We start from the raw sequence: 24,239 nt of genomic DNA, 5'->3' as shown, positions 1-24,239 counted from the left end.
GAAGCTAGCCTGGGTAGGAAAGTCCTCAAGATTCAATCATGAGCCACACCAGGATATGAATGCAAAGTCCCGGAGTTTAAGCCCCAAAGAACAACAAATTTGCCGGGTCTTGGTGTGGCTCATTCCTGTAATCCTAGCTACTCAGGAAGCTGAGATTTGAAGACCACCACTCAAAGCCAGTCCAGGAAGAAAAGCCCATGAGACTTATTTCCAATTAACAAGCAGGAAGCCAGAAGTAGATCTGTGGCTCAAATGGTAGAACACTAGCCTCAAACATAAAAAGTTCAAGGACAGTGGCTAGGCCCTGAGGTCAAGCCCTAGGGCTGGCACACAGACATACATGAACACACACAGAATGACAAAGAATGGCAAATTCAGCCAGGCAACAGTGGCTCACACCTGCAAATCCTAGCTATTCAATCTGCTGAGATTGGAAGGCTAGTTTGGAAGCTAGCCTGGACAGAAATTTCAGTCCTGAAGACTCAATTATCAGCTATACCAGGATATGATAACAAGGTCCCTGAATTTAAGCTCCTAAAGAATGATGAATTTGCCAGGAGCTAGTGGTTCATGCCTGTAATTCTAGCTACTCAGAAGGCTGAGATCTGAGGATTGTGCCCGGACAAGAAAGTCCTTGAGACTTTGCATGAGACAAATTTACCAAATAATTCATACCCAGTGCAGAACCACTTACCTGGTGTGTACTACCCCCCACCCCCTTTGTGAAATTAATCAGGCCCTCACCTAAGTGTTCAGTAAGTTTTTTGTTTTGTTTTGTTTTGGGGGGGTTTCTTTTTGTGCCAATCCTGGAGCTTGAACTCAGGGCCTGGCTGCTATCCCAAAGTACTCTACCATGTGAGCTTAACTTCTGGCTTTTTTGGTAGTTAATTGGAGACAGGCATTTCCTAGACTTTTCTGCCCTGGCTGGCTTCGAACTGCAATCCTTACAACTCAGCTCCCTGAGTAGTTAGGAGTGTAAGTGTAAGCCTCCAGCACCCTATTAATGTGCTGACTTCTTTGCAAGCATTTACATTTGCCCAGCAGTTAAACCAACCCTGATGTCCTTATCCACTCCAACTAAATCATGCCAGTATACAGTGCCTACATTTCTTTAGTTTCAGCTGCATCACTGCCCATGCCCCTGTGATGTTTAGCTTGCTTAGCTCTAGTCCAGTAACTGTACAGACAACACCACAGAGATGCATCCTGTCACCTGTGCCCTCCCACACTCAGAAGAGCTAGATCTGGTTAACCTCATTGGTCCATTAAGTGCCTACAAATGAGATTCAAGACAGTGGCAGATTGCTCAAGAATAATGCATGAATTGCTAGGAAACATTAAGAAACTTTCTCTCTGTTTGTTTTGCCAGTCCTGGGGCTTGAACTCAGGGCCTGGGCACTGTCCCTGAGCTTTTGTGCTCAAGACTATCACTCTACCACTTGAGCCACAGCACCACTTCTGGAGTTTTCTTTTTATGTAGTACTGAGGAACTCTATCACTAAGCCACATCCCCAGCCCACATATTTCTCATGATAGATTTGAAAACTGAAAATTTCCTTTAGCAATATGAAGGAATAAACTAGGGGCAGTAAGAAATATACAGGCAACAGTAGGTCCAGTCCGGGATGATAAAGGAGATTCTGGGATGCCCAATGAGTATCAGTCCTTAAGACAATTAACTAGCCCACAACGAATCAAGCCTGGATGGACATCTCAAAAAAAAAAAAAAAAAAAAGGGCTGGGAAGGTGGCTCAGTGGTAGAGTGCTTGCCTTGCATGCCTGAGGCCCTGGGTTCGATTCCTCAGCACCACATAAGCAAAAAGAAAAAAGCCAGAAGTGGCGCTGTGGCTCAAGTGGTAGAGCGCTAGCCTTGAGCTGAAGAGCTGAGGGACAGCGCCCAGGCCCAGAATTCAGGCCCCACGACCGGACCCAAAAAAAAAAAAAAGAAGAAGAAGATTCCCTATGATGGCATACTTGGGGTATGGAGGAGGCATAAATAACAAAAAATAAAGACCATTATAAAAATTTGCATGGATATGTGTGTCTAATAAACAAATGGTCAATAAGGAGAGAGAGAGAGAGAGAGAGAAAGAGAGAAAGAGAGAGAGAGAGAGAGAGAGAGAGGATGGTGCTAGGTATTGAAGCTAGGACCTTCTACCATGCTAGGTAAGGGCTCTACCACTACACTACATCCCTGGTCCAAGAACTGTTTTTTTTTCCAAGGAAATTAGAATATCCAGGAGGATGAGAAAATATTCAAGAACATGCTATAATTTATTATTTGTCTATATAGAAAAGTATATTTACTTACTCCTAACCATTAAGACACTACTCATTTAACAAAACTGATTTAACTATAGTGATGTATTTTTGAAGAAAGAAAGAGTAGTTCTAGGGACTAAACAAATCTATCATACGAAAATGTCACTAGATACTCTCTAAAGTGGATGGGGAAATTGTGGCAAATGCACATGGGTGTAAGTGTGGCAGATACCAAAAGAAGCTGCTGGGTGGCTGGGAGTGGCTGCCTCTGGGGAGGGTGGGTGGGAGAGAGTGCAGAGAGTCAGTTATTTCACTAAGCCTTTCAGTACTTAGTGATTTTAAAAAATTAATGTGCACATATTATGCTGATAAAAAGCCTTTTGAGATTTAGTTTCTTAAATATAGAGTTTGTTTACTCAGAAAATAACAGCATTTATTTACACATGTTTTAAACTTTTACTACAAGTAGAACCACAAACTGTAAACCTCACATGAATTGAGGTCCTTTAGATTTTAGAGTTTATGGAAAGCCTCAGAAATAAGCCATCAGAACTACATATGAGAAAATAGATTACTTGCTTACCAGGAGTCAAACAGATACTAAAACCATTCATGTCCAGGAAAAGAGGTAAGGATGTGAGATTAAGAGAACCTTCAGTGCCTATACAACACGAAGCTACTTAGTAGTCTTAGACCCCTGAGATATTATTCAATGGTATTTGTTACTATTTTGATGTATTTTTGCTATTATTTTACCTTTTTAGCATGTATGTCTCACTTAGCCAAGAAATCCTGTGAAGATGACAGTGCTGGCCACATTCTGTACTGTCCCCTGAATATGTGTGCTTCCAACACCGAAGAAACACTCCTCAAGTATTTGTTGCATGAGAGTAATGACAAAGGCAGTGAACATGTAGAAACCCAACTCCTTGGAAATTCCTGAATAGTCTAATAATTCTTAGGCAAAAAGGAAATAAAAACCAAGATTATGGACAACTGACAAACCACCAACAATGAAAATATTTTATCACTGGGCTGGGAAGGTGGCTCAGCGGTAGAGCGCTTGCCTTGCATGCATGAGGCCCTGGGTTTGATTCCTCAGCACCACATAAGCAAAAAGAAAAAAGCTGGAAGTGGCGCTGTGGCTCAAGTGGTAGAGCGCTAACCCTGAGCTGAAGAGCTGAGGGACAGCACCCAGGCCCAGAGTTCAGGCCCCACGACTGGACCCCCCCCAAAAAAAGAAAGAAAATATTTTATCACTATGTGATAAAGCAAAAATGGTGTCCAGGGCTGGGAAGGTGGCTCAGTGGTAGAGCGCTTGCCTTGCATGCATGAGGCCCTGGGTTCGATTCCTCAGCACCACATAAGCAAAAAGAAAAAAAGCCGGAAGTGGCGCTGTGGCTCAAGTGGTAGAGCACTAGCCTTGAGCTGAAGAGCTGAGGGACAGTGCCCAGGCCCAGAGTTTAGGCCCCATGACCCGGACCCCCCCCAAAAAAAAATGCCAAGAAAAAGTTCACCATTTGCAATTCATTTATAGTTAAACAGAAAGAACTATTATCAATGAACTAAACATTAAACTCAAGAGGCTAAGAACATCAGGGCAGCAGGGAAAGGAGAATACATTGACAGGTAAAATTAGAAATTGATATGCTAAAAATCTAATTACCAAATCTATGGAAATAACTAAACCCAAGAGCTTACTATATAAAAATATCAATAAAAGAAGTTTAGGACTCTACAAAAAAGGCAAAAAGCAAAAATGTCTAAGAGGCTAAGAAAAAAACCAATGGCACATGAATGTATAGCCAAAATGAATTAAACTTCAAGGTAGAAATGAAGTCCTCTTATTATTCATGTTAGCTCATTTTCATGGTGCTACTACTCCAAAGGATACAGGAGAGAAATAAACCACCAGGTCAAAGCCAGGATGACCACAGGTCATGCTGCCAGACCTGGAAGTGGGTACTCTGCGGGCTATTCATGACCCTCTCTTTCTAATAAGGTAGTCCAAATCTGGACGTTGTCTCCATGGAGAGGGAAAAAGAAAAGTTCCTCCAAACTCACTTTATGAAGACATTGGTATCTTGTTCCTTTGCCCTGAGAGAATAACATTTCCTGATATGTGGAAATATTTTCAACAATGAGCCTGTTGCTCCAAATATGTTAAAACTGGCTCAGAATTCGATTTCAATTCCAGTGTCCACAGTTGGTATGGAAAGAATTTTTAGTGCAGTCAATAATCTATGGACCAATGGATTCAGCAGGTAAGTATGGAATGGAACTGGCGCATTTTGAAAGTAATTTTTACCTCCTTGGATACCTAATATCAGTTTCTAAAAAATAAGAAAAAAAATCTACCAAGTCACATATGTATTGTAAAATAATAAATGCAATGGAGTTGATTATATGTAATATAAGGAAGGTATGACTTTGAAATTGTGTGGTATCTGGATTAACTGCCTATTCTCTTTGCTGAAGGCTGCCTTAAAGCCTATTAAGATAGAAATTAATTAGTAGAAAATGTAGCCATGTAAATAATTCCTGCCTACAGAAAAACAAATTTTACTACATTGGGAATACTGAATTATTTTGCATTGGTTTTAAAAATTCTTGTAACATATCTTACTTGAGTATAAAAAGCATTGCCTGTAATCTTATGCTACTTAGTAGGCTGAGAGATCTGAGGACCATGGTTTGAAGCCAGCCCAGACAGAAAAGTCTGTGAAACTCTTATCTCCAATTAATCACCAAAAAGCTGGAAGTAGAGTTGTGGCTCAACTAGTAGAGCACTAGCCATTAGCAAAAAAGCTCAGGGACAAGCGCCTATGCCCTGAGTTCAAGCCCAGAACCTGGACACACACACACACACACACACACACACACACAGTGTAGTACTCTGGGTTCTCCTTGGAGAACCAAAGAAAACAATGTCTATGTCTTACTGGTTTGCTTATTAATTAATGAGTTAAATGAAATCATTAACAAGTATTCATTCTATATTTATGAGTCATTTTACCTTTAAAAAAAAGTATCTAGGGGCTGGGAAGGTGGCTCAGTGGTAGAGCGCTTGCCTTGCATGCCTGAGGCCCTGGGTTCGATTCCTCAGCACCACATAAGCAAAAAGAAAAAAGCCGGAAGTGGCGCTATGGCTCAAGTGGTAGAGCGCTAGCCTAGAGCTGAAGAGCTGAGGGACAGTGCCCAGGCCCAGAGTTCAGGCCCCACGACCGGATTCCCCCCCCCCCAAAAAAAGTATCTAACAGTCACACACACAAATGCATGTATCCAATCCCACACATGTATACACAACATATACTCTCATGGCAAACTTTTCATCAAGTATTTCCAATAATATTTTCCTCCTTTTCTCTTTTTTTTTTAACATTCTCTATTAGCATCTTTTAAATGAATAGTACACAGAGGTTTCATTGTAATGATTCCATAGTGTACTTGGAACAAGTTCACCTTCTCTATTATATTCCCTTAGCCCACCTTCTTCCTCATCTTCTTCAAAGTGTCTGGTGGATTTCATTATGATGTCTTTGTATGTGATCATTTTTTTATTTTACCCATGACAATCTTAGGAGATATTCCCACAAGAAAACAAGAGTGGAACTGGGACCTTGAGATTGATTCCCTAATATGCATTTTCCATGGATCCATTTGGGGACCAGAGCTGGTCTGGAGATGGATGAATGGCCAGGCACAAAATGTAAGTTACAATTGTTCAAACTGACTGAGCAATGTTAAAGGGCTAGTCTAGCAAAGACAAAGAAGGGTCAGAGAACATCAAGAGGGTTCTAGAGGGAGAGAACAAAGTCCATTTCAGGAAGGAGCAACAAAAGAGGGAGAGAGTCCTGAAAGAGTCTTGAAAGATTTCAGTGAGCATAGATGGGGCTGGAGAGGTGCCAGAGGCCACAGAAGGCATGAGAAATGACTTCAAGGTAGGAGCACTAAGGGATGCTCTAAGGCAACAATAGTTTATAGCAAGTGTTGCTTTGAATAAAGGTAGGGGAAGGATGGGAACTTGCCTTTGGCAGTTTGGTATTGACTTAGACAGATGAATGCCATGTCATGTGACTACCATGTCCACTGCTTATTCTACTTTTCAGCTGCTTTAGCTCAACTTGAAAACAGAGTTTCAATCACAAGTCACAAAGTATGAACTGTGAATACCAATCAAAAGAGAAAGAATGAGCTGATTGTGGCCATGTTTTAATAGAAAATTCCTCCGGCCAATTCTTGCATCTCTTGTGTACATGATTTGGGGGTTCTGGATTGCTTTGTTGCTAGTGGTAGTTGATGCTCTGCTGCTCGTGGCCAAAAGGTTTATGGTTTTATTTTACGTTCTGGAAGTAGGTATAAGTCAGAGGAATGGCTCAAGTGGCAGAATGCCTGCTTAGCAAGTGCAAGGTCTTGAGCTCAATCCTCAGTACCATCAGAGGGCAGGAAAAAAACCCACAGAAGCTTTGCTGCCATTGCCAAAATGCCTGTTATATTCCCTGTGTACTTTCAAGTATCAAGTGCATCCCAGATGCAACTGTCCCTCAAAAATCACCCACTAGGACATAACAACCCTCTCTCTCATTTAGGCTCAGTATCTTCTCTGCCTTCCCTTCTAGAAGTACTAGGCTTGAATTCAGGACATAAGCAGGTACTATACTACTTGAGCTATGCCCTAGACCTATTTTGCTTGTTATTTATTTATTTATTTGCTGGTCCTGGGGCTTGAAAACTTGGCCTGGTTGCTGGCTCTGAGATTCTTTTGCTCAAGGCCAGTGTTCTACCATTTGAGCCACAGTGCCACTTCTGGCTTTTTGAGTAGTTAATTGGAGATAAAGTATCTCACGAGTTTCCTGCCTGGGCTGGCTTTGAACCGTGATCCTCAGATCTCAGCCATCTGAGTAGCTAGGATTATAGGCATGAACCACTGGTTCTGGCCTGTTATTTTTCAAAGAGGGTCTCATACTTTTCCTAAGGCTAGCCTTGAACCATGATCTTCTACCTATGCTTCCCACACAGGATTACAGAAGCATGCTACCACACAGAGCTTATTTGACGAGATGGGATGAGACTAACTTTTGGCCAGGCTGGCCTCAGTGATTCTCCGACTACTGCCTCTGGAGTAGCCAGGATTACAGTGGATTACAATGGTCAAAACTATGCTGACGCAATAATCATAACACTAGAGGTGATGAATGAGCACTGGCCGGCACCCAAGCCCTGAGTTCAAGCCCCATGACCACCACCACCAACAACGAAAGTGTGGCATCACAATGGTTGTAGTGGAGATCCTGCTTTGGAGGAACAATTGGGGATTCCGATCCAGCAAGATAGGGCAGAGTGGGCACAGGGGCAAGGAGAACACTAAAATCTGCCATTATCATAATGTGGAAACCCCAAAGCTGTGTGTTTAACAGTGCTCACTCCAGCAGTAGTGCAGAACAGACTGTAAGATCAGACCAGCTGGGAGATGGAAACAGTCCAGGTCCTACACAGAAGGGCCTCTACAGCCCATGTGAGAATAGCCAAGAAGAACTGTAAATAAAAATACTGGTAATAATCATAGCAGGTAGTGCTTCTCTAGCTCTTACTAAACCTTGGGCATAGTTCTAAGTATCTTTCATATAGCTCTCTGTCTCGGGGCCCTGTATTTCTTCCAGGTGCTGGGCTCCTGGCACATAACTTCAGGTCATGAGTATTCAGATGCCACAGCATAGCACATGGGTACAGCCTGGGGCGACTAATTCTCATGGTGACTGCTTGCTTCAGGCTCTCCCTTGTTGCAGTTTCTGAGTAGGTGACATCTGATGCTTAATTGCTATGGGCAGCTTAATTCCCACCCGCTCCCCTGTATGTGGGGGTCTGACACTAAGACTCTCTTCCCTGGAAGGCATTTGAGCCCAGCTGCAAAGGCAGAGCTACAATGGTTCCTCTTAGCTCTGCTCACTGTTGAATAGCTTTCATTTTTTTTTCAGCTCATGGTGACTTTTCCCTCTTGGTTGGTAGTATAGCTCTGCTTTGGGAGTTTTTTTGACTTGTATTTTATCCAGCATTTATTGGGTTCATGTACTAGAGCAGGAGATAAGAAAGAAGGGCCTATTCCTCATCTCCATATACCATATTGTCTGTAGAGAGAGTGTTCAGACACTCTGTCACCTTCTGGAAAACAAAGTTTGATTTCAGATGTGTCAAGTGTAAGCTGAAAACAGAGGCTGGATGGAGTAGGCACTGAAGCACAAGTCTAGGGCTCCAGAGAAAATTCAGGGTTCTAACCACATAGCCAGACACCACAGAGGTACCCAGGTGACAGATGAAGTTCTCCAAGCTGGTATGCTCACCATGAGAAGAAAACAGAACATGAAGGCCAGGACTGAGGACCTTGTAGAAATGCCATGTCCATGGGTACAAAGGAGTCAGGAAAAGCCAGTTGCCACAACAGCAAGAGGAGAATTAAGCCTGGGGAGAGGTGTTGTTTCAATAGGATGATAAATAGTACCAAATAGCACAGCAACGTCCAGCCTATCTATGAGGGTGAAATGGCAGTATCCCAAAAGATGATGTTCAGCATCTGAGAAGCAGAAAAGATTGAGTGGAGGCTGCTAGCATTGGATTCTTCTGGCCTCTATCCCTCAGCCTCCACATTCGGCTTATTCCCTATCTGGACCCAGGCTCACAGAACCCAGAAGCCAGCATCCCAAGTCTTGTATTGCCACCTCACCCATGTGTGAAGGCAGCTGCTGCAGGATGGCAGCAGAAGCGGGAAACAGAGGCACTTCTGATGAACGACTCTGAGATTAAACGCCACATATCTGCCCCCCTCAAGTATCAGCCAAGGGCCTTAAATCTTGGTGAAAGGAGTCATTCTCTGAGCTTGTGTCCCCGATATCTGGGAGTGAGAGCCTTGCTCCTAGACCCTCCCTTCCCAGGTCAAACCCTGAAGACCAGGCCTTTTGGATACTGACCAGGATTTCTTTTTCCACTTTGCTGTTGCAAACCAGTCAAACTATTTGCACCAATTCAGTAGGAAAGAGAGAATCCCTGTGGGCATAGTGCATGCTGTCTGTGGGTTTGCATACACACATCTGTGTATGTGCCCTGTGTGTGTGAGTGCATGCTGTGTGTATGTAGCACATGGTACATGTGCCTGTGACTGCCATAATGTGTAACTCATTCACACTCCAGAAACCTTCTGTCCCAAGGTCACTTGGCAATAAATGAGTCTCTTCTCAGGATCACTGTTCATAGAAGAGACTTCAGCAGCTAACCAGCTGCCAGTCCTTCCCCTTCTCAACCTCATCCCACTCAGGGCCTCTCCTGGAACCCTCCCTTCAGAACACATCCCATAGTATATTTCTGTCTGTCTCCACTACCATTCCTGCCTTAGCCAATGTTACCTTGCTCTTGGACTCTGTCTCACCTCCTAATTAATCCCCTGGTTTCCACTTATGGTCTCCACCTCTCCCAATTTGTTTTCTAAACAGTAACAGCAGTAATTAAAAACACAAAGAGCCACTGTAAACTAGCTCATGTCATCTGCTGTTCAAAGCCCATCAGTGCACTTAGAATAGAACTGACTTTATTCTCAGTCTAAGAGCCCCAGCCACACTGATCTGTGGATTCCTCAACTGTCCCAAGCTTACTCCCTGCCATGGGCCACGGCACTGGCTGTCCCATCTGCCTGAAGTGCTTATCTCCACTTCCTGGCGTGGCTGCTTTCTTCCCATCATTCAGCCTCATCTTAAAGGTGCCTCCCATGAACACCAATGTAAAGCCAGCATCCAACTGTTTTCCACCCTCCATAGTCTGAGTTACTTTTACTCCTATCCTGTCATTCCTTGCTCATCATTTAATGTATTCAACCACATCTATGGATCACTTCTTGAGGCAGCCAGACCAGGCATATGTTCATCCTTCCTGAATAACATCTATCTGCCCTGGATAAAGTGAAAACCATGAGGACAGGGCGTTGGCTGCAGTCTGGGGCCTGGCACAGACGAGGCGTTTGATAAATATTTGATCTGCAGAATGAATGCGAGCCGCAAGGTGATGTGTACTCAGGAAATCGGAATTGGCTGATACAACTTCTTGTGTAGGTTTCATAGCTTTGAGGAAGACAAATATTCCAAAGTGACTCCAGTACTAGAATAAACCATTCCCTGTGTGTTTTTCCAGGCCAGCTATGACTCTGCATATCCAGCCAGCATTTATTGAGAACCTACTGTGTATAGGCCTGTGCACAGAGTCAGTCTATCCTATCCAACAAACTCCAACTCCTGTCCCTCAGAAGCCAGCCATGGGCAGATCAGTGACTTACTGATCCTCATTAAAGGTCATCCATTGCATGGACAAGTAACAGGTCTCCTTGCATGTCTATAGCCCTCACCCATCCCACTTCTACTCAAGGAAAATATTTCTTCTGCATAGAAGGGTGCGCCATCAGCCAAAAATCTAACAAGCAAGCACACAGAGCAGGCCGGCTGCTCCCTATTTATCCCTCACACAGCAGGTCCTGCTCTTCTGCTTGGATTGGTTGAGCTCAGGTTCACAATCTGCTCAAGACTAGTTAGTTTGAAGAAGGCAAGATGTATTTAAGTAAGGTGACCATTAAAAAACTTTGAAATAGGGCTGGGAAGGTGGCTCAGTGGTAGAGTGCTTGCCTTGCATGCCAAAGGCCCTGGGTTCAATTCCTCAGCACCACATAAGAAAAAAGCCGGAAGTGGTACTGTGGCTCAAGTGGTAGAGCGCTAGCCTTGAGCTGAAGAGCTGAGGGACAGCGCTCAGGCCCAGAGTTCAGGCCCCACAACCGGACCCCAAAAAAAAAAACTTTGAAATAAGATTAATGGTACACAAACAATCTCAAAACATACCCACACTTTCTGCTATGCCTTGAACAATCTGAGGTGTCTCTTAATTCCATCTTGGAACAACCTGTTAAGACAAAAACCTTACATTTCAAAAACCTTTCCTTATCCCAAAGCAGTTTCTCTTTTTCTTTCTTGTCTTGCTGAAATTATTGTAGCAGAATAATCAACAAAAGCCAAGCCACCTGGCCAAAGCAGGAACTTTTAAACAACTCAACTTTGATTGAAAAGATAGTTTGTCTCACACTTTAAGGGACAGCCTGCATAGCATGGTTGCCATTCTCTGGCTTCTGGCCATTGGTGCCCTCCATGAGGGCCTCTGGCTTCTCTTTCTGCTGTGCTGTGGCAACAAGGTGCTGGCCAGAAATAGCCATGTTCAAGACAAAGGCCTAAAGGCTTAGGGAGGCACCGACAGTAACCTAGCTTATCTTCAAAGTTCTTAATGCTTCGCTTCCCCCCCCTTTAATTTACTTTATTGTAGTTTAGATGTGATACACAGTTGAGTTACCATTATATATGTCAGATAATAAGTACATTTCCTTTCACATAGTATCATGTGTTCCCTCATTCTCTTCCTACCCTCTTTCCCATCTCCACCCATGAGTTGCATAGTTCACTTTTATCAATGTCCAGTGCGCGCCACTGCTGCACTTTTTCCTCTGATTCTGTGTCCTCCCCCTACCCTCCTGCAGATGTATACATGAATACATCATATATAAGGTAAAAAATACAGAGTTACCAGAAAAAGAAAAAAAAATAATTTAAGAAAAAAGTTCTTTGTTTCCATATCTTTGGCGTTCATTTCAGTATGTATCTAATTTTATATATTTTATGTGCACTTGGGCATTACACCTTGGTGGGATGCTCCTAAGACTATCCTCTTTTGGTCTCACTGTACGTGAGTATGTAGAATTTTGTATACTTTGTCATGTCCCATTGCATTTTAGGTCTAACTTCCGCATATTAGGGAGAACATATGGCATTTGTCTCTCTGATCTTGACTTACCTCATTTAACATGATTTGTTCTTGCTCCATCCATTTCCCTGCAAATGACATTATTTTATTCTTTCTAATGGCTATGTAAAATTCCATTGTATATAGAGACCATAGTTTTTGGATACACTCATCTGCTGTGGGATATCTGGGTTGTTTCTATATCTTGGCTATTATTAATAGTGTGGCAGTGAACATGGATATGCAGGTGTCATTGTCATATCCTCGTTTATGATGCTCAGGGTAGATGCCTAGGAGTAGTATGGCTGAGTCATAGAAAGGTCTATTTTTAGTTTTTTGAGAAACTCCAGATTGCTTTTCAGAGTGGTTGTACTAATTTACATTCCCACCAGCAGCACAGTAGTGTTTCTTTATCCCCACATCCCTGCCAGCATTTGTTACTGTCAGAATTCAAAATTTAGGCCAATCTAACTGGAGTAAGACTATATCTCATGGTTGTTTTGATTTGCATTTCCTTTATGGCCAGGGATGATGAGTATTTCCTCATGTGTTTTGCCATTCTTACCTCCTCTGAGAATTCTTTTCTTAGCTCCCTTGCCCATTTAGTAATTGCTGTATCAAGTTTGGGAAGGGCTAGTTTCGTGAGCTCCTTGTATATATTGGGAGTTAGGCCTTTGATGTAGTGCTAGTAAAGATCTTTTCCCAATTTGTTAGCTGTCTTTCTAGTTTAGCAACTATGTTCTAATGCTTCACTTTTGATAGAGGAGAAAAATATTTTAATCAGTGCTTGTACTTTTTGGGAAGAGGCGGGGCTGAGTTTGGGGCCTGGGCATTGTTCCTGAGCTCTTTCGCTCAAGGCTAGCACACTACCACTCTGAGCCACAACACCACTGGTAGTTAACTTGAGATAAGTGTCTCACAGCCTTTCCTGCCTAGGCTGGCTTTGAACATGATCTTCAGATATCAACCATTTTAGTAGCTAGGATTACAGGTGTGAGCCACTGGTGCCTGGCTTGCTTGTACTGTTTTTGAAAGGCAGGTGGTAGTTAGGAACTGTCCTGTTCTGCTCAGTGGGGTTGGATGACTGAGGTTGAGAACTGTGCAGCCAGACAACTTGGCCATTTAGCCTTGGCCCTGAGGAAATCACTCCACCCTACTGAGTCTGTTTCCTCACATGTGAATGAGAATGACCTCACTACCTACCTCTATGGATAGCTGCCAGACTTAAAGGAGTTAGTATGTGTAAAGAATTTAGGACTTCCATTTTATATGCTTTCATTCTGGCAAATCCATGCAGGAAAATAATCCATGTGGTTGGAGAGGAGCTAGGAGAAGGGGTACACCTTTGTTAGGTCCTGGATAGGTGTTGAACTCTAGCCTTCCAAGAAGCCATGCAAGTTAACTTTCATTGCAGCACAGACTCACTAGCTTCAGTTCAGGCTGAGCCCCACTGAGCAGTGCTCACCAGCCAAGCAGGGAAGTCCTGGTATTGCTCTGTCCTAATGCTGCCCTCATGGACCTGGCAGCAGAAAGCATCCTTTGGAGAGGACTATGAAGACCTTCATGGATGAGCCCTGCCTGTCACATCTCTGTGTAGGGGTCTTAGACAGCTTAGGCTGTTTGGGATGCTTCACTTGCTCTGCCCTCAATGACTCTGTAGCTCCTAGGGGCCCCTGAGAGTCACAGTATTGCTCACAGCAAGGTATGAGAAGATACAAAACACAGTGCTCCCAGTTGCTACACAGCTACTGGAAGCCCAAGAAACAATAACAGCATCAAATGATGGAAAATTCATTTGAAAAAGAATTTCCAAGCAACTTTAGAAAAAAGTCTCACTGCTCAGATGGCCTTGAAATCACAGGACTGGCAGCCACTGAAGAAACCAGTAGCTTCCAAACTTACTTTCAATCTCCAAAGCCATTGCTCAGCTGTAATTCACCAGAAGCTCAATACCCAAAATTGGCACAAATAAGACTTCCGGATAGAAATGGGCCTGGGTTATGTGCTTGGTGCCCTTGCTCCTCTCCCTCAGTCCTCAGAAGCCCTAAGGTAACTCTAAGGACCTCAGGGCTCCTCAAAGCACTGATTGAAAACTGTTATTCTACATTAGCTATCCTGAGCACTGATGGAAAACAAGCCCCTCACTCTGAATGGTGCCTGAACACAAACCTAGTTCCAGGTCTCCAGGCTAACGCCTCTAGCCCCACTCTGCTAGGGCTAAATCAATGGAAAGTTTCAATTCAAAGAAACAGGTCCATTTCTGATCACCTACAACATACTTCTTAAGTATTTTAAAGGTTCCTTAAGCCAGCCAAGTAGGAACAGAGCCCAGCCCTACAATTGGCAGAAAGAAGGTCGGAAATGAGTTGTTGAAGTACATCTGACAATTCCATACAGTTCCTGTCAGTGCAGTGGGATATAAACAGGTCTTGAAAGGCTTGGGCTATATGTCTGAGAGAGACCCTGGACCAGGCAAGCGGGCCAAGAGGTGAATACTAATGAGCTATGGAAATAGCAATTACTTCCCCCAAGTCAGGCGCTGGGCCAACTTAGAAGGATAAAGAGGTCTGAGATATTTTTAAAGTATTTTTACAGCAGAAAAACTTTCCTACAGACTCAATTATATAACTATCAGACTCCACCTCTGAGCTGAAATTATCCATGGCCTCAGGAAAGAAAAAAAAAGGAAAGAAAAAAAGAAGAAGAAAATCACTTTTTCCTATATTAGGGCCACGGATTTCTCTAGAGAAACTGGGCAATATGGCCAGTGACCCAGGGCAGCTGCAAACTATCAGCCCAGAGACCTTTCCAAGTGCAGCTTGTAGCCTGGCAGAGATAAGTGTGATCAAGCGGAAGGCAGAAGTTATGCACGGACTTGGCCATTAGAGATAACAACAAGCACATAGGGGTCCAGAAAGATCCCCACTAGGGGCTTCAACCCCAGCTATATGAGCACCCCTACCCAACCCTTAAACCAAAAAGGTGCTTAGAGCCACTGAAGCCATGAAGATGCTTCAAGAACATTTCATTAACCAGTAACTTTCCCTAGAAGAGTGCAGCCAGGGAAAGCCTGAGGCTTAAGCCATGCAGGTCTTCAGCAATGAAAGGACCTCAGAAATCAAAGGGACAGACTTAAGGAGATTAACTTACAGCCCAAGTTTTTGTCAGCCGAAAGATGGGAGCACTTTGTAATGCTGATACCACAGACATGAGAGAATGAAGGTTGTTGAGTTCTAGAAGTTTCTGGAAAAAAAAAGATATGGAATACATTATTTTGCTGCTATAAACAACAAAAGAAAAACATGCTCAAGTATTACCAAATGTTGTCATATTTATGAAATTCAATTACACTTAAAAATATCTCATGTAGAAAATATAGTTCTAAGAAGTTCATAGGAACCATATGTTCTATGTCTCTCAATTGTCAAAAGGTGAGCTTGCATCTAAAAGACTTGGAAATTTTCCTAGGCTGATCATCTGGTTGCCGGACAGAAACATGGCTTGAGATGAGATCTGATAATCCCTTTATAGTCCTTTTTTAGAGGAATCTGAACTGGTCCCAACAGGCTTCTGTAAACTGACTCTGGCCCTGCCGGCAAGCATCAGTGGGTTCCATTGTGATTACCTTAACACCCAACAAGAAAGAGCCCAAGGAAAGATGTTATCAATCTCCATAATCTCTCTCAGCTGGAAAGGCAAGGCTCCTGCTCCCCGCTTCCCGATCCCTTTGAACCAGTGAAGTGAGAACATTTGGAGTCAATTCAGTCGCAGACAAGTCCCTTACTGTGGAGGGCCACAGAATGAGCCATAGCAGAGTCAGTGCAGAAAAATGCAATTGCTGTGTTCTTGGTTTTATACTGGGGAAACTTGCTAACAGGAACCATGTCGGTGTCTCATTCTTAGGAGGCAGTGAACCCAAGCTTAGTGAGCTGGCTTTGTGGAACCCAAAGACCTGCTACCAATCCCAGCTCCCTCGACTTACATTTCCTACAGCAAGTTACCCAATTCTTTGAGTATTGGTGTCCTTGTAGTTAAAACTAGGAAGGTAGTCATGGAACCTGCCCTGCATGAAATAGTGCCTGTCACCAGCTAAGGCAGTGCCTGGACCTGGGATGCATATTCAGTGCAAGGTGAGGCTTGGTCCTCTCTGTATGGAAGACTCCTTTTCTCCTCCCTTATCTTGGGATGCTCTGATGCCATTTCCTCTAAAATGCCTTTCCTCACCATGTTTGCAAATCTAAGATGTGTGGGGACTAATGTCTGTGCTCCCACATAGGTTCTGTCTGTACATCCCTTTGCACTCGGACTGTACTTATTTTTACTTCACTGTCTGCCTTGTGTTCCCTGTACCACCATGTTGTCAGTACCCAGGACAGTGCTCAGCACACATCAGGTATAATGAAAAATTGAGGAAAAGCCCCTTAAGCCTGTCCCTTGTAGCTCTGTTCTTACTGGAAAAGTCACTTTAACCACACAAGTTAATGTTTTATTTAGTACATCTTGTTACAAGCTCAAACTGCTTCCTGTGTGTAATAATAGATTCTCTAAGTGAACTTAATTTCATTCTAGCATCTCAATTGCTATGCCTATGACCAAATTTCTTTCTAAAGCTGAGAAGTCTCTGGGAATTTTTCACCACTTCCATTTTCCAGATGAAAAAATCAAGGCCCAGGAAGGAGGGTTGCCCAGGGATACCCCCAGGGTTCAGGGCCAGCATGACAATCTGAAGTACAGGAAAGGGCAGTGGTTAAGGAGGAAGGATTCTGTACCCTTGAGTGAGGACTATAACTCAGTTCCAAACTGCAAGTCCCAGGAGAGCTAGAACCACATCCCACTCCCCATTCTGGCTCAGCATAGAACTGAGGGGAAGGGACAAGTAGCATTGAGCCAAGCACCAGTTCCAGGCACGTGAGGAGACTCCATGGGACATCACTGTGACTGTAAGGTCCGCTCCTGGATAGCTAGCAGATTCCACCATCCTCGCAGCAAAGTCTCCACCCAGTACCTGCGTTACCTAGGCAACTGGGACACCTGGAAGAGGTCACATCTGCATCTGCTGAGGTCACGTCTGAATTTGATGTGGCCACACCTTTCTCCGACTATACCCTAGATAAGGCCTAGCCCAGGCCCAGACGCCCTCTCTCTGCTCTTTTCTAGCTCTTTCTCAGCTCTTTCCTTCTCTTCTCTTTCCCAGCTCCCTTCTCTTCTCTCTCTGCTCATTTCTAGCTCTTTCTCAGCTCCCTTCCCTTTCCTAGCTCTCTCTTTCCCACCTTTCCCAGAGCTCTCTTTTCTAGCTTTCTCTCTTTTCTCGCTCTTTCCCAGGCCTTTCCCCACCTCAAGGAGGACCAAGATGGCCTAGTGTCAGCCGGAACGATGAATAAACCTACCCCTTACCTGAATACCACGTGCATGCTGCTGTTCTTACTCGGCTACCTCTTTTTAAAAACCTAACAGTGACCACTGTCCCTAACATCTCTTACAGCTCAACAAGCTTAATCTTCCTGTGAGGGGCAGCAGAGCTGCTCCCTTGAAGGCAGTGAGACATGGCTTTGATTGCTGTTCTGTCACTGACTAGCTTGGGGCCTGAGTATGACATGTCATCTCCTTAAGTCCCCTTCTTACTCTGCAAATGGAATGATACCATGTGAGTACTGGGTGTGGTCCCACTAGTATAGGAGCTGCTACACTGTCTGGGACAGAAGAGCTCAGTTCAGGACAGCTTTCTGGAGATGCAGGTGGGAAGACAACACCTGTACACACAAAGAAAGCACTGAACCAAGGCAGAAAAATACTTCTGGAGCCTGGCAAACAGGTGGTGGGAGAAAGGCACAAGAAGGAGCTACCTGATTTGACAATGGTCTGGAAAAGCCATGAGCTAGCAGATTACATGAGGAAAGAGGAGAAAGGGATCCAACAAGCCACAAGAGCAGAAACTATGAGGCCAGGGGGTAGTAGGTGGGTATAAGGGGCAGGGCCACCTGGCTCTGGTCTTATTTCAGGGTGGGGTGGTTGGAATCTGATGACTAGAAACACAATTATGTATGCTGTGAAGAGATCACAGACACAGGTACTAAGTACACCCTCGGCACTGCCAGGGTCTAAAGGAGGATGAAGAGAGTCCAGGACAGTGTGGAAGTACTGAAAACCCTGGTAAGGAGAATGGTTGTCTGATGAAATTAAGGGATAGTGGGGGATGCTGCCAAAGCACAAACAGGGTACAGGGTTATAGGAAGCCAGGTGGGTCTTACAACAGGCTCTGCCTGGGAAGGTCAGGTGGTACCTCCCCTACCGCCCCCAACACTGTTGGACCTTGTCCAGCAGGCTCAGAGTAAAACACTATCCAAAGTACTGAGGAAATACATTTTGAGACAAAAATACATTAAAAATAATATAACAGCTTACCTTGGCTATTTTCACAAAATGGCTCAGGATTTCTGCCCTTATTTTTAAAGTCTGTGCTGTTAGAATTTCTCGTACAACCCAAAAACTGACCTGCAATACACAAACATACACACAGAGACAAATTGTTAACTGCCATCACCCTTGCCCACTGCTGCTGTGGGATTTCTGGGAAGCCAGGAAGGTCTAAGAGCATGGCCTAAGGTCACATGAGGTTGAGTTCCTTATGGCATCTGAACCCAGATCCCTGGGGACCCTGTTCCCAGTGACCCTCTGCAATCACCAAGGGGAGGACTGGGTCCCCAAGACATGAAAGTCTCTGCAGGGCCAGGTTCCAGTGGCTCATGCCTGTAATCCTGGCTACTCAAGAGGCTGAGATATGAAGATCATTATTCGAAGTCAGCCAGGGCAGGAAAGTATGTGGCTCTTATCCTCAATAAACCACTCAGAAAAAGCTGGAAGTGATGCTGTGGGTCAAGTGGTAAAGCTCTAGGATTGAGCAAAAAAAGCTCAGGACAGTGCCTAGGCCCCAAGTTCAAGCCCCAGCAAGAAATAAATACAAATTTTGAAAGAAAAAAAAGTTTCTGCAGGGGCTGCAGGGAATTGGGAGATGATTTGGCCTGGACTCCTGGACTCCAGATGAGGCCATGGATAATGGGAGAGTAGATAGAGGGATGGAAATGGTCAGACAAAGGAATATACACTGACAGTAACACCCATGAGTCCATATGGCCTGCCAGGTTCAAGATAAGGAGGTTTTGCCAATATTACACAAATGCAACAAATTTAATTTTCTAAGAGAGGTTTAGCAATTATATACAACACAGAAGTGTCTTTCGAAGTTCCATGAAACAACCCAAGCTATGGGTGTTTGTTCTTCTGTAGCTAGCACATGCCAAAGACTGTGCTAGTAGCTTCAGTGAAGATCCTCATTCTTGCCTGACCTCTCACATACAGCCATAGTGCTGAGCTGCTGGGGCTATTGGTGGGAACAGGCTGACTCACAGCACCTCAAGAAAACATAGGGAAGGGGCAGCCAAGAGCTGCTGGGAAACAGCTAGCTTTCCTTGTTATGCCTCATTCCCATCACAACAGTATTGTGTGAAACACATGCCAAAGAGTGCCACCGCCACAGTAAAAGGAGAGAGGGTGCACTGGCACAGCATAGCAGGGTGGGGGGTGTGCATGAAGAGGAAGGCAAGGCAGCAGCACCCCCTCTACCCCCCCCCCCACAACTAGAAAAAGCAGAGGCTGGCCCGGAGTTCACATTGCAAGCTTGCTGTTGCAATAAAGGAGGGTCTCCTGAGTGGAAAACTGTCCCTTCTCAAAGAGGAAATAGGAAAGGGAAACCAGGAATCAACAGTTTGCATTTTATATTAAGCAGGAGGATTAGAAAATGTTTTCTTCGGTGCAATTACTGGTGGTTACCCCCAGGACACGCCTGGGTTTCCATAGAATCATTTTTTCCAAGGAATTGCCAAAATTAAATTCAGTCTCAAATGTTTACTAGCCTGCTATGGAAGAAAGTTCTTCTAAGTACCAAACAGTAAATTCAGTGATCATATATTTTAATATGTACAATTCTCATGCCACATAATCTCAAGTGTGCTGCTTTATATGTATATGATAATTTAACAGATTCTTGCCTGCCAAAACCTCACTTTTTTTCTGGCAAAATTTTGGAAAATGACAGAGTTGACTTTGGATCTGCAGCAACACAGTGTGTAGTAGCAGCTCTGATGAAACAATTTGATTCAACAGAGTTATGTGATACCCCCACTGAAGTCCACACCTTACCTGGCACCAAAGTGACCAAGGGAGGAAGCAAAACTCGCCAGAAATCTCTGAACTGGAAAGCAACTGTGATAATGGCCATTGAAGAAGTTCAAAGCAGGTGAACCATAGAATGGGGAGTAATGACTCTGGAACCCTTATTACTCTGGGGAGTAATAAGGCTCTGGAACATGGCAAGATCTTATACAGCAAAACAGGTCTGAGGTATGACTGTAGATACCATGACTAGGACTAGCGGTGCCTGACAGGCCTGAAGGAGCTCTGTGGGGTGCAAAAGGGAGGGCAAATGAAACTGGAATAGGATAGGATGACCAGACCAAGGGTCCTGGAGCAAGGAAAGATGACAGAACTATGGTGCTATCTAATGTGGGGAATTCAGAGTCTTCTGAAGAGCAACACGTGAGATCATTCTGATGGGCAGGGCCACTAGCTAGAACACTAAGGCAATGGTGAGAGAGAATAGGGGCCTGAGGAAGGCCACAGTGAAGGAGATGAGAAGGGCCAGATGAGAAAGATGAAATGGGTAGAGCAGCAGTCTTAAGATTTTTTTTTAGTGGGGGAGGGGGTCCGGTCGTGGGGCCTGAACTCTGGGCCTGGGCGCTGTCGCTCAGCTCTTCAGCTCAAGGCTAGTGCTCTACCACTTGAGCCACAGCGCCACTTCCAGCTTTTTTTTTTCCTGCTTATGTGGTGCTGAGGAATCGAACCCAGGGCCTCATGCATGCAAGGCAAGCGCTCTACCACTGAGCCACCTTCCCAGCCCCTTAAGATTTTACTCTCTTCTTTAAGTACAAAATTTCACAGACACTTGATACAGAAAATAAGGCAAATAGAGATAAGGACAAAGAACCACTTGCAAACTTACTAGTCTCACGTACAGATGAACATGATGACAGGGTAATATATGTCCTCCCACTCTTTTTTCCATATATACTACATACGTTGTCTTTCTCAACAAAACTGGTGAACATTAGTCATATGTCATAAGAACTTTTGTAAGTCACTATTTGTCTGCCGTTTTTTACAGGTCCAAGTACATCATCACAGAGATGCATCACCAGTGACTGAAGTAAGCTCCTACTGTTGGGCAGGCCATTTCTAATTATTTTATTGTGGTAAATAATACTGTAGCAAACACCTTTGCACCTTGAATAATTTAAAATATATGTTTCTTATTGTAAAGATACTGTACAGAGGGGTTAAAGTTACATGAGCAAGGTAATGAATCCATTTCCTGTAGAGCATTGTTACCCCCTCCTTTGTTTTTTCCCTACCATCCCTTCCCTCCACGCCTCCCCAACTCCTACCCTACTCCCCCACAAAGTTGTAAAGTTATTTTTCAACATAGTGTCTTGTACATCTCGTTGTTACAATGGGTCATCCTGTATCCTTATTTCAGCATTTTGTTATTTCCCTTCCCCTCTTGTATACTTTTTATTAAAGTCTGAGAATAAATTCTTGTAAGGTGAAACGAATAAAAGTGTAAATCTTTTCATATATATATATATGAAACTTGGCTTCCAAAAGGTTTGACTTTGATCCATCAACAAGTTTAAACAGATCCATGTTTTCCTATACCAGCCAAAACCAGTTGGTAAAATTCTTTTCGTCTTTACTAACCCAGTAGACAAAATGGTATCACACTGTAACTGGTTTGCATTTTTTTTTCATGACCATCCAGTTAACTTTTTTTTGCATTTTTTTCAGTGCACATTTTCTGTTCCAAATAATTATAAGCCATTTGTACTGCTGAAGAATTGCCTGCTCAGGTGCTTTACCCATCTTTCTATTGGGACATGTGTCATCTCAATATCATAGGCAGGCCTGATCAAGAGCTTCTTCACAGCCTGTTTGATCTGATGCTTGTTGGCCTTGACATTCACAAAGAACATAAGTGGGTTGGGTTGCTGTATTCTGTCTTCTTTATGGCTAACTCAGTGGCTAGGGAGAAGCTGATGATGGCATAGGGGTTAAGCTTGCTTCTCCTGAGGACACTCTTCCAAGGGTATAGAGCTGCCCCCAGATCTGCAAAGTCTTAGGTTGCTGCAAGGTCAGTGACATTAGTATCTTCATTTTGTGGCTATGGACGCCTCTTAGCATTGCTTTCTTGGCAGTGTGTGTCTGCCATCTCAGCTTCAGCTTTGGGAAGGGTGGGAGCTTCCTTCTTTGCTTTCAGCTCCATCTTGGTAAAAAAAGGCAGAACAGGCATCTTAACAATAATGAATGTTTTGATCCATAAAGATGGCATATCTCTCCATTTGTTCAGATGTATTCTGATTACTTTCAACAGTGTTTCGTAGTTTTCCACATATAAACTTGCACATATTTTGTAAGATAAATTACCCTAGTTTTGTTTTAGTCCTATCAAAAACAGTGTTTTTGTTTTGGGTTGTTACTATTGTTTTTCATTTCAAATTCTATTTCTTCATTTCTGGTATACAGGAAAACAACTGACTTCAGTATAATGACCCTGTGTTTTACTTTAGTTATACTTTAGTTAATTCCAGGAGGGTTTTGAAAAAAAGATTTCTTGGGAACTTTTATATAGACAATCACAAAACCTATGAGTTAAGACATCTTGAGTTCTTTCTCTCTGTTCTGAGTATCTTTTATTTTTTCTTGTCTTATTGCACTATCCAGGACTTTCCATTCAATGTTATGTAGAACTAGTTCAAGAGCATACCTATGGGGCTGGGAAGGTAGCTCAGTGGTAGAGTGCTTGCCTCTTCAGTGATAGAGTGGGCCTCTGGGCCCAGCTATGGGTTAGGAAGGGTCTTGCAAACTTTTCTATCCAAACTGGTGTCAAACCATGATCCTTCCATTCTCAGCCTCCCAAGTAGCTAAGATTACATGTGTGAGCCACCAGCACCTGACTAATGACAGTGACCCCAGAATGACTGAAAACTTCTATATGGTATGTTGAACTCCGTGAGGTTGACAGGCCTGGAACACTTTTGGTGAACCTAGTCAAGCTTTTCCATCTGGCCACTCAATGAATAAATCACAAAGGATTCAGACTCCATGGAGAAGCAGGCAAGCAGAACAGGGCACACACTCCTAGGCTTCTGCTTTGGCCACAAGGAGCTTCAAGTCCCTGGCAATCTCCTTCAAATCAGTTGATCTTCCTACTTTCCTTTAGTTCCCTCTAAAACATTTGGGTACCTACTATATGGCAGATACTAATCTAAAAGCTCTTGATATATATTTCATGTAACTATAGTAATGGTGTCAAGTAAACACTGTCATTACTCTCAGTCACAGATGAGGAAAATGGTGCTTTCTCTTATCTGGAGCCTAATGAGGCATACTGTCCTCACATGGGTCAGGTCCACCAATGAGCTCATCTCAAAGAAAGCAGCCACAGTGGTGAACCAGGTCTGGCATGTAGCCAGTTTGTAAGCCAGAGCTGCTACAGCTATGTCCAAGAGCTGCTGGCTCTCTGAGTAGCTCCGGCAGAAAGATCATTTCCCGGAGCACTGGATTTGAGAAAATGTAACTTTACTTCTGGCTCATTTCACCACTTGGTTTGAGTAGGACAAATATAACTGTTCACAGAAGAAGCTACACTGCCTTTGCCAAGCTGAGCTGGCATCAGAGTGTGAAACAGATTACTTCAGAGTCCCTGATGGCCTTTCCTCAGGGAGCTCCATGGTTAGTCAGAGGTGGGAATTGAGTTGACTCCCAGTCAAATATTTTTGTTACGGAAACTATGAATCTCTTGATAATTTGTGCACATCTGGGCTTTTTGTATTGTTCTGTTTTTTTTTTTTGTTTTGATTTGTTTTGTTTTTAGACTATGCTTAGTGGAAAGGATTTTCAGAAGGAGAAATGAAGAAAAAGGTTCCCAAAACAAACTGTGTGCAGCTCTTCATTCAGATACATCTAGACCTTTCTTGGCTCCTATAACATTTCCCCAATGAATACTTCTGCTAGTCCAGCCTTGATCTTTAGACTATAATCTGGTGCCTCTC

General features: G+C 43.6%; 1 protein-coding gene across 3 annotated transcripts in view; it reads right to left on the bottom strand.

Moving 5' to 3' along the window:
* The window catches only part of Ralgps1 (Ral GEF with PH domain and SH3 binding motif 1), a 242,208-nt gene that overhangs the window by 140,009 nt on the left and 77,960 nt on the right, over positions 1-24,239 (bottom strand). For all 3 annotated transcript variants that reach the window (XM_042680986.1, XM_042680987.1, XM_042680988.1), the window contains exons 6-7: positions 18,481-18,570; positions 15,229-15,321 (exon numbers count right to left, since the gene is read on the bottom strand). In XM_042680986.1, the coding sequence (XP_042536920.1) occupies positions 15,229-15,321; positions 18,481-18,570 (183 nt within the window). The remainder of the gene's footprint in view (positions 1-15,228; positions 15,322-18,480; positions 18,571-24,239) is intronic.

Source organism: Dipodomys spectabilis, unplaced genomic scaffold, assembly GCF_019054845.1.
Source record: "Dipodomys spectabilis isolate Male_0828 unplaced genomic scaffold, ASM1905484v1 ptg000067l, whole genome shotgun sequence".
Classification (NCBI taxonomy): domain Eukaryota; kingdom Metazoa; phylum Chordata; class Mammalia; order Rodentia; family Heteromyidae; genus Dipodomys; species Dipodomys spectabilis.
The sequence above is the reverse complement of the archived record's forward strand: the minus strand, read 5'-3'. Positions and strand labels throughout refer to the sequence as shown.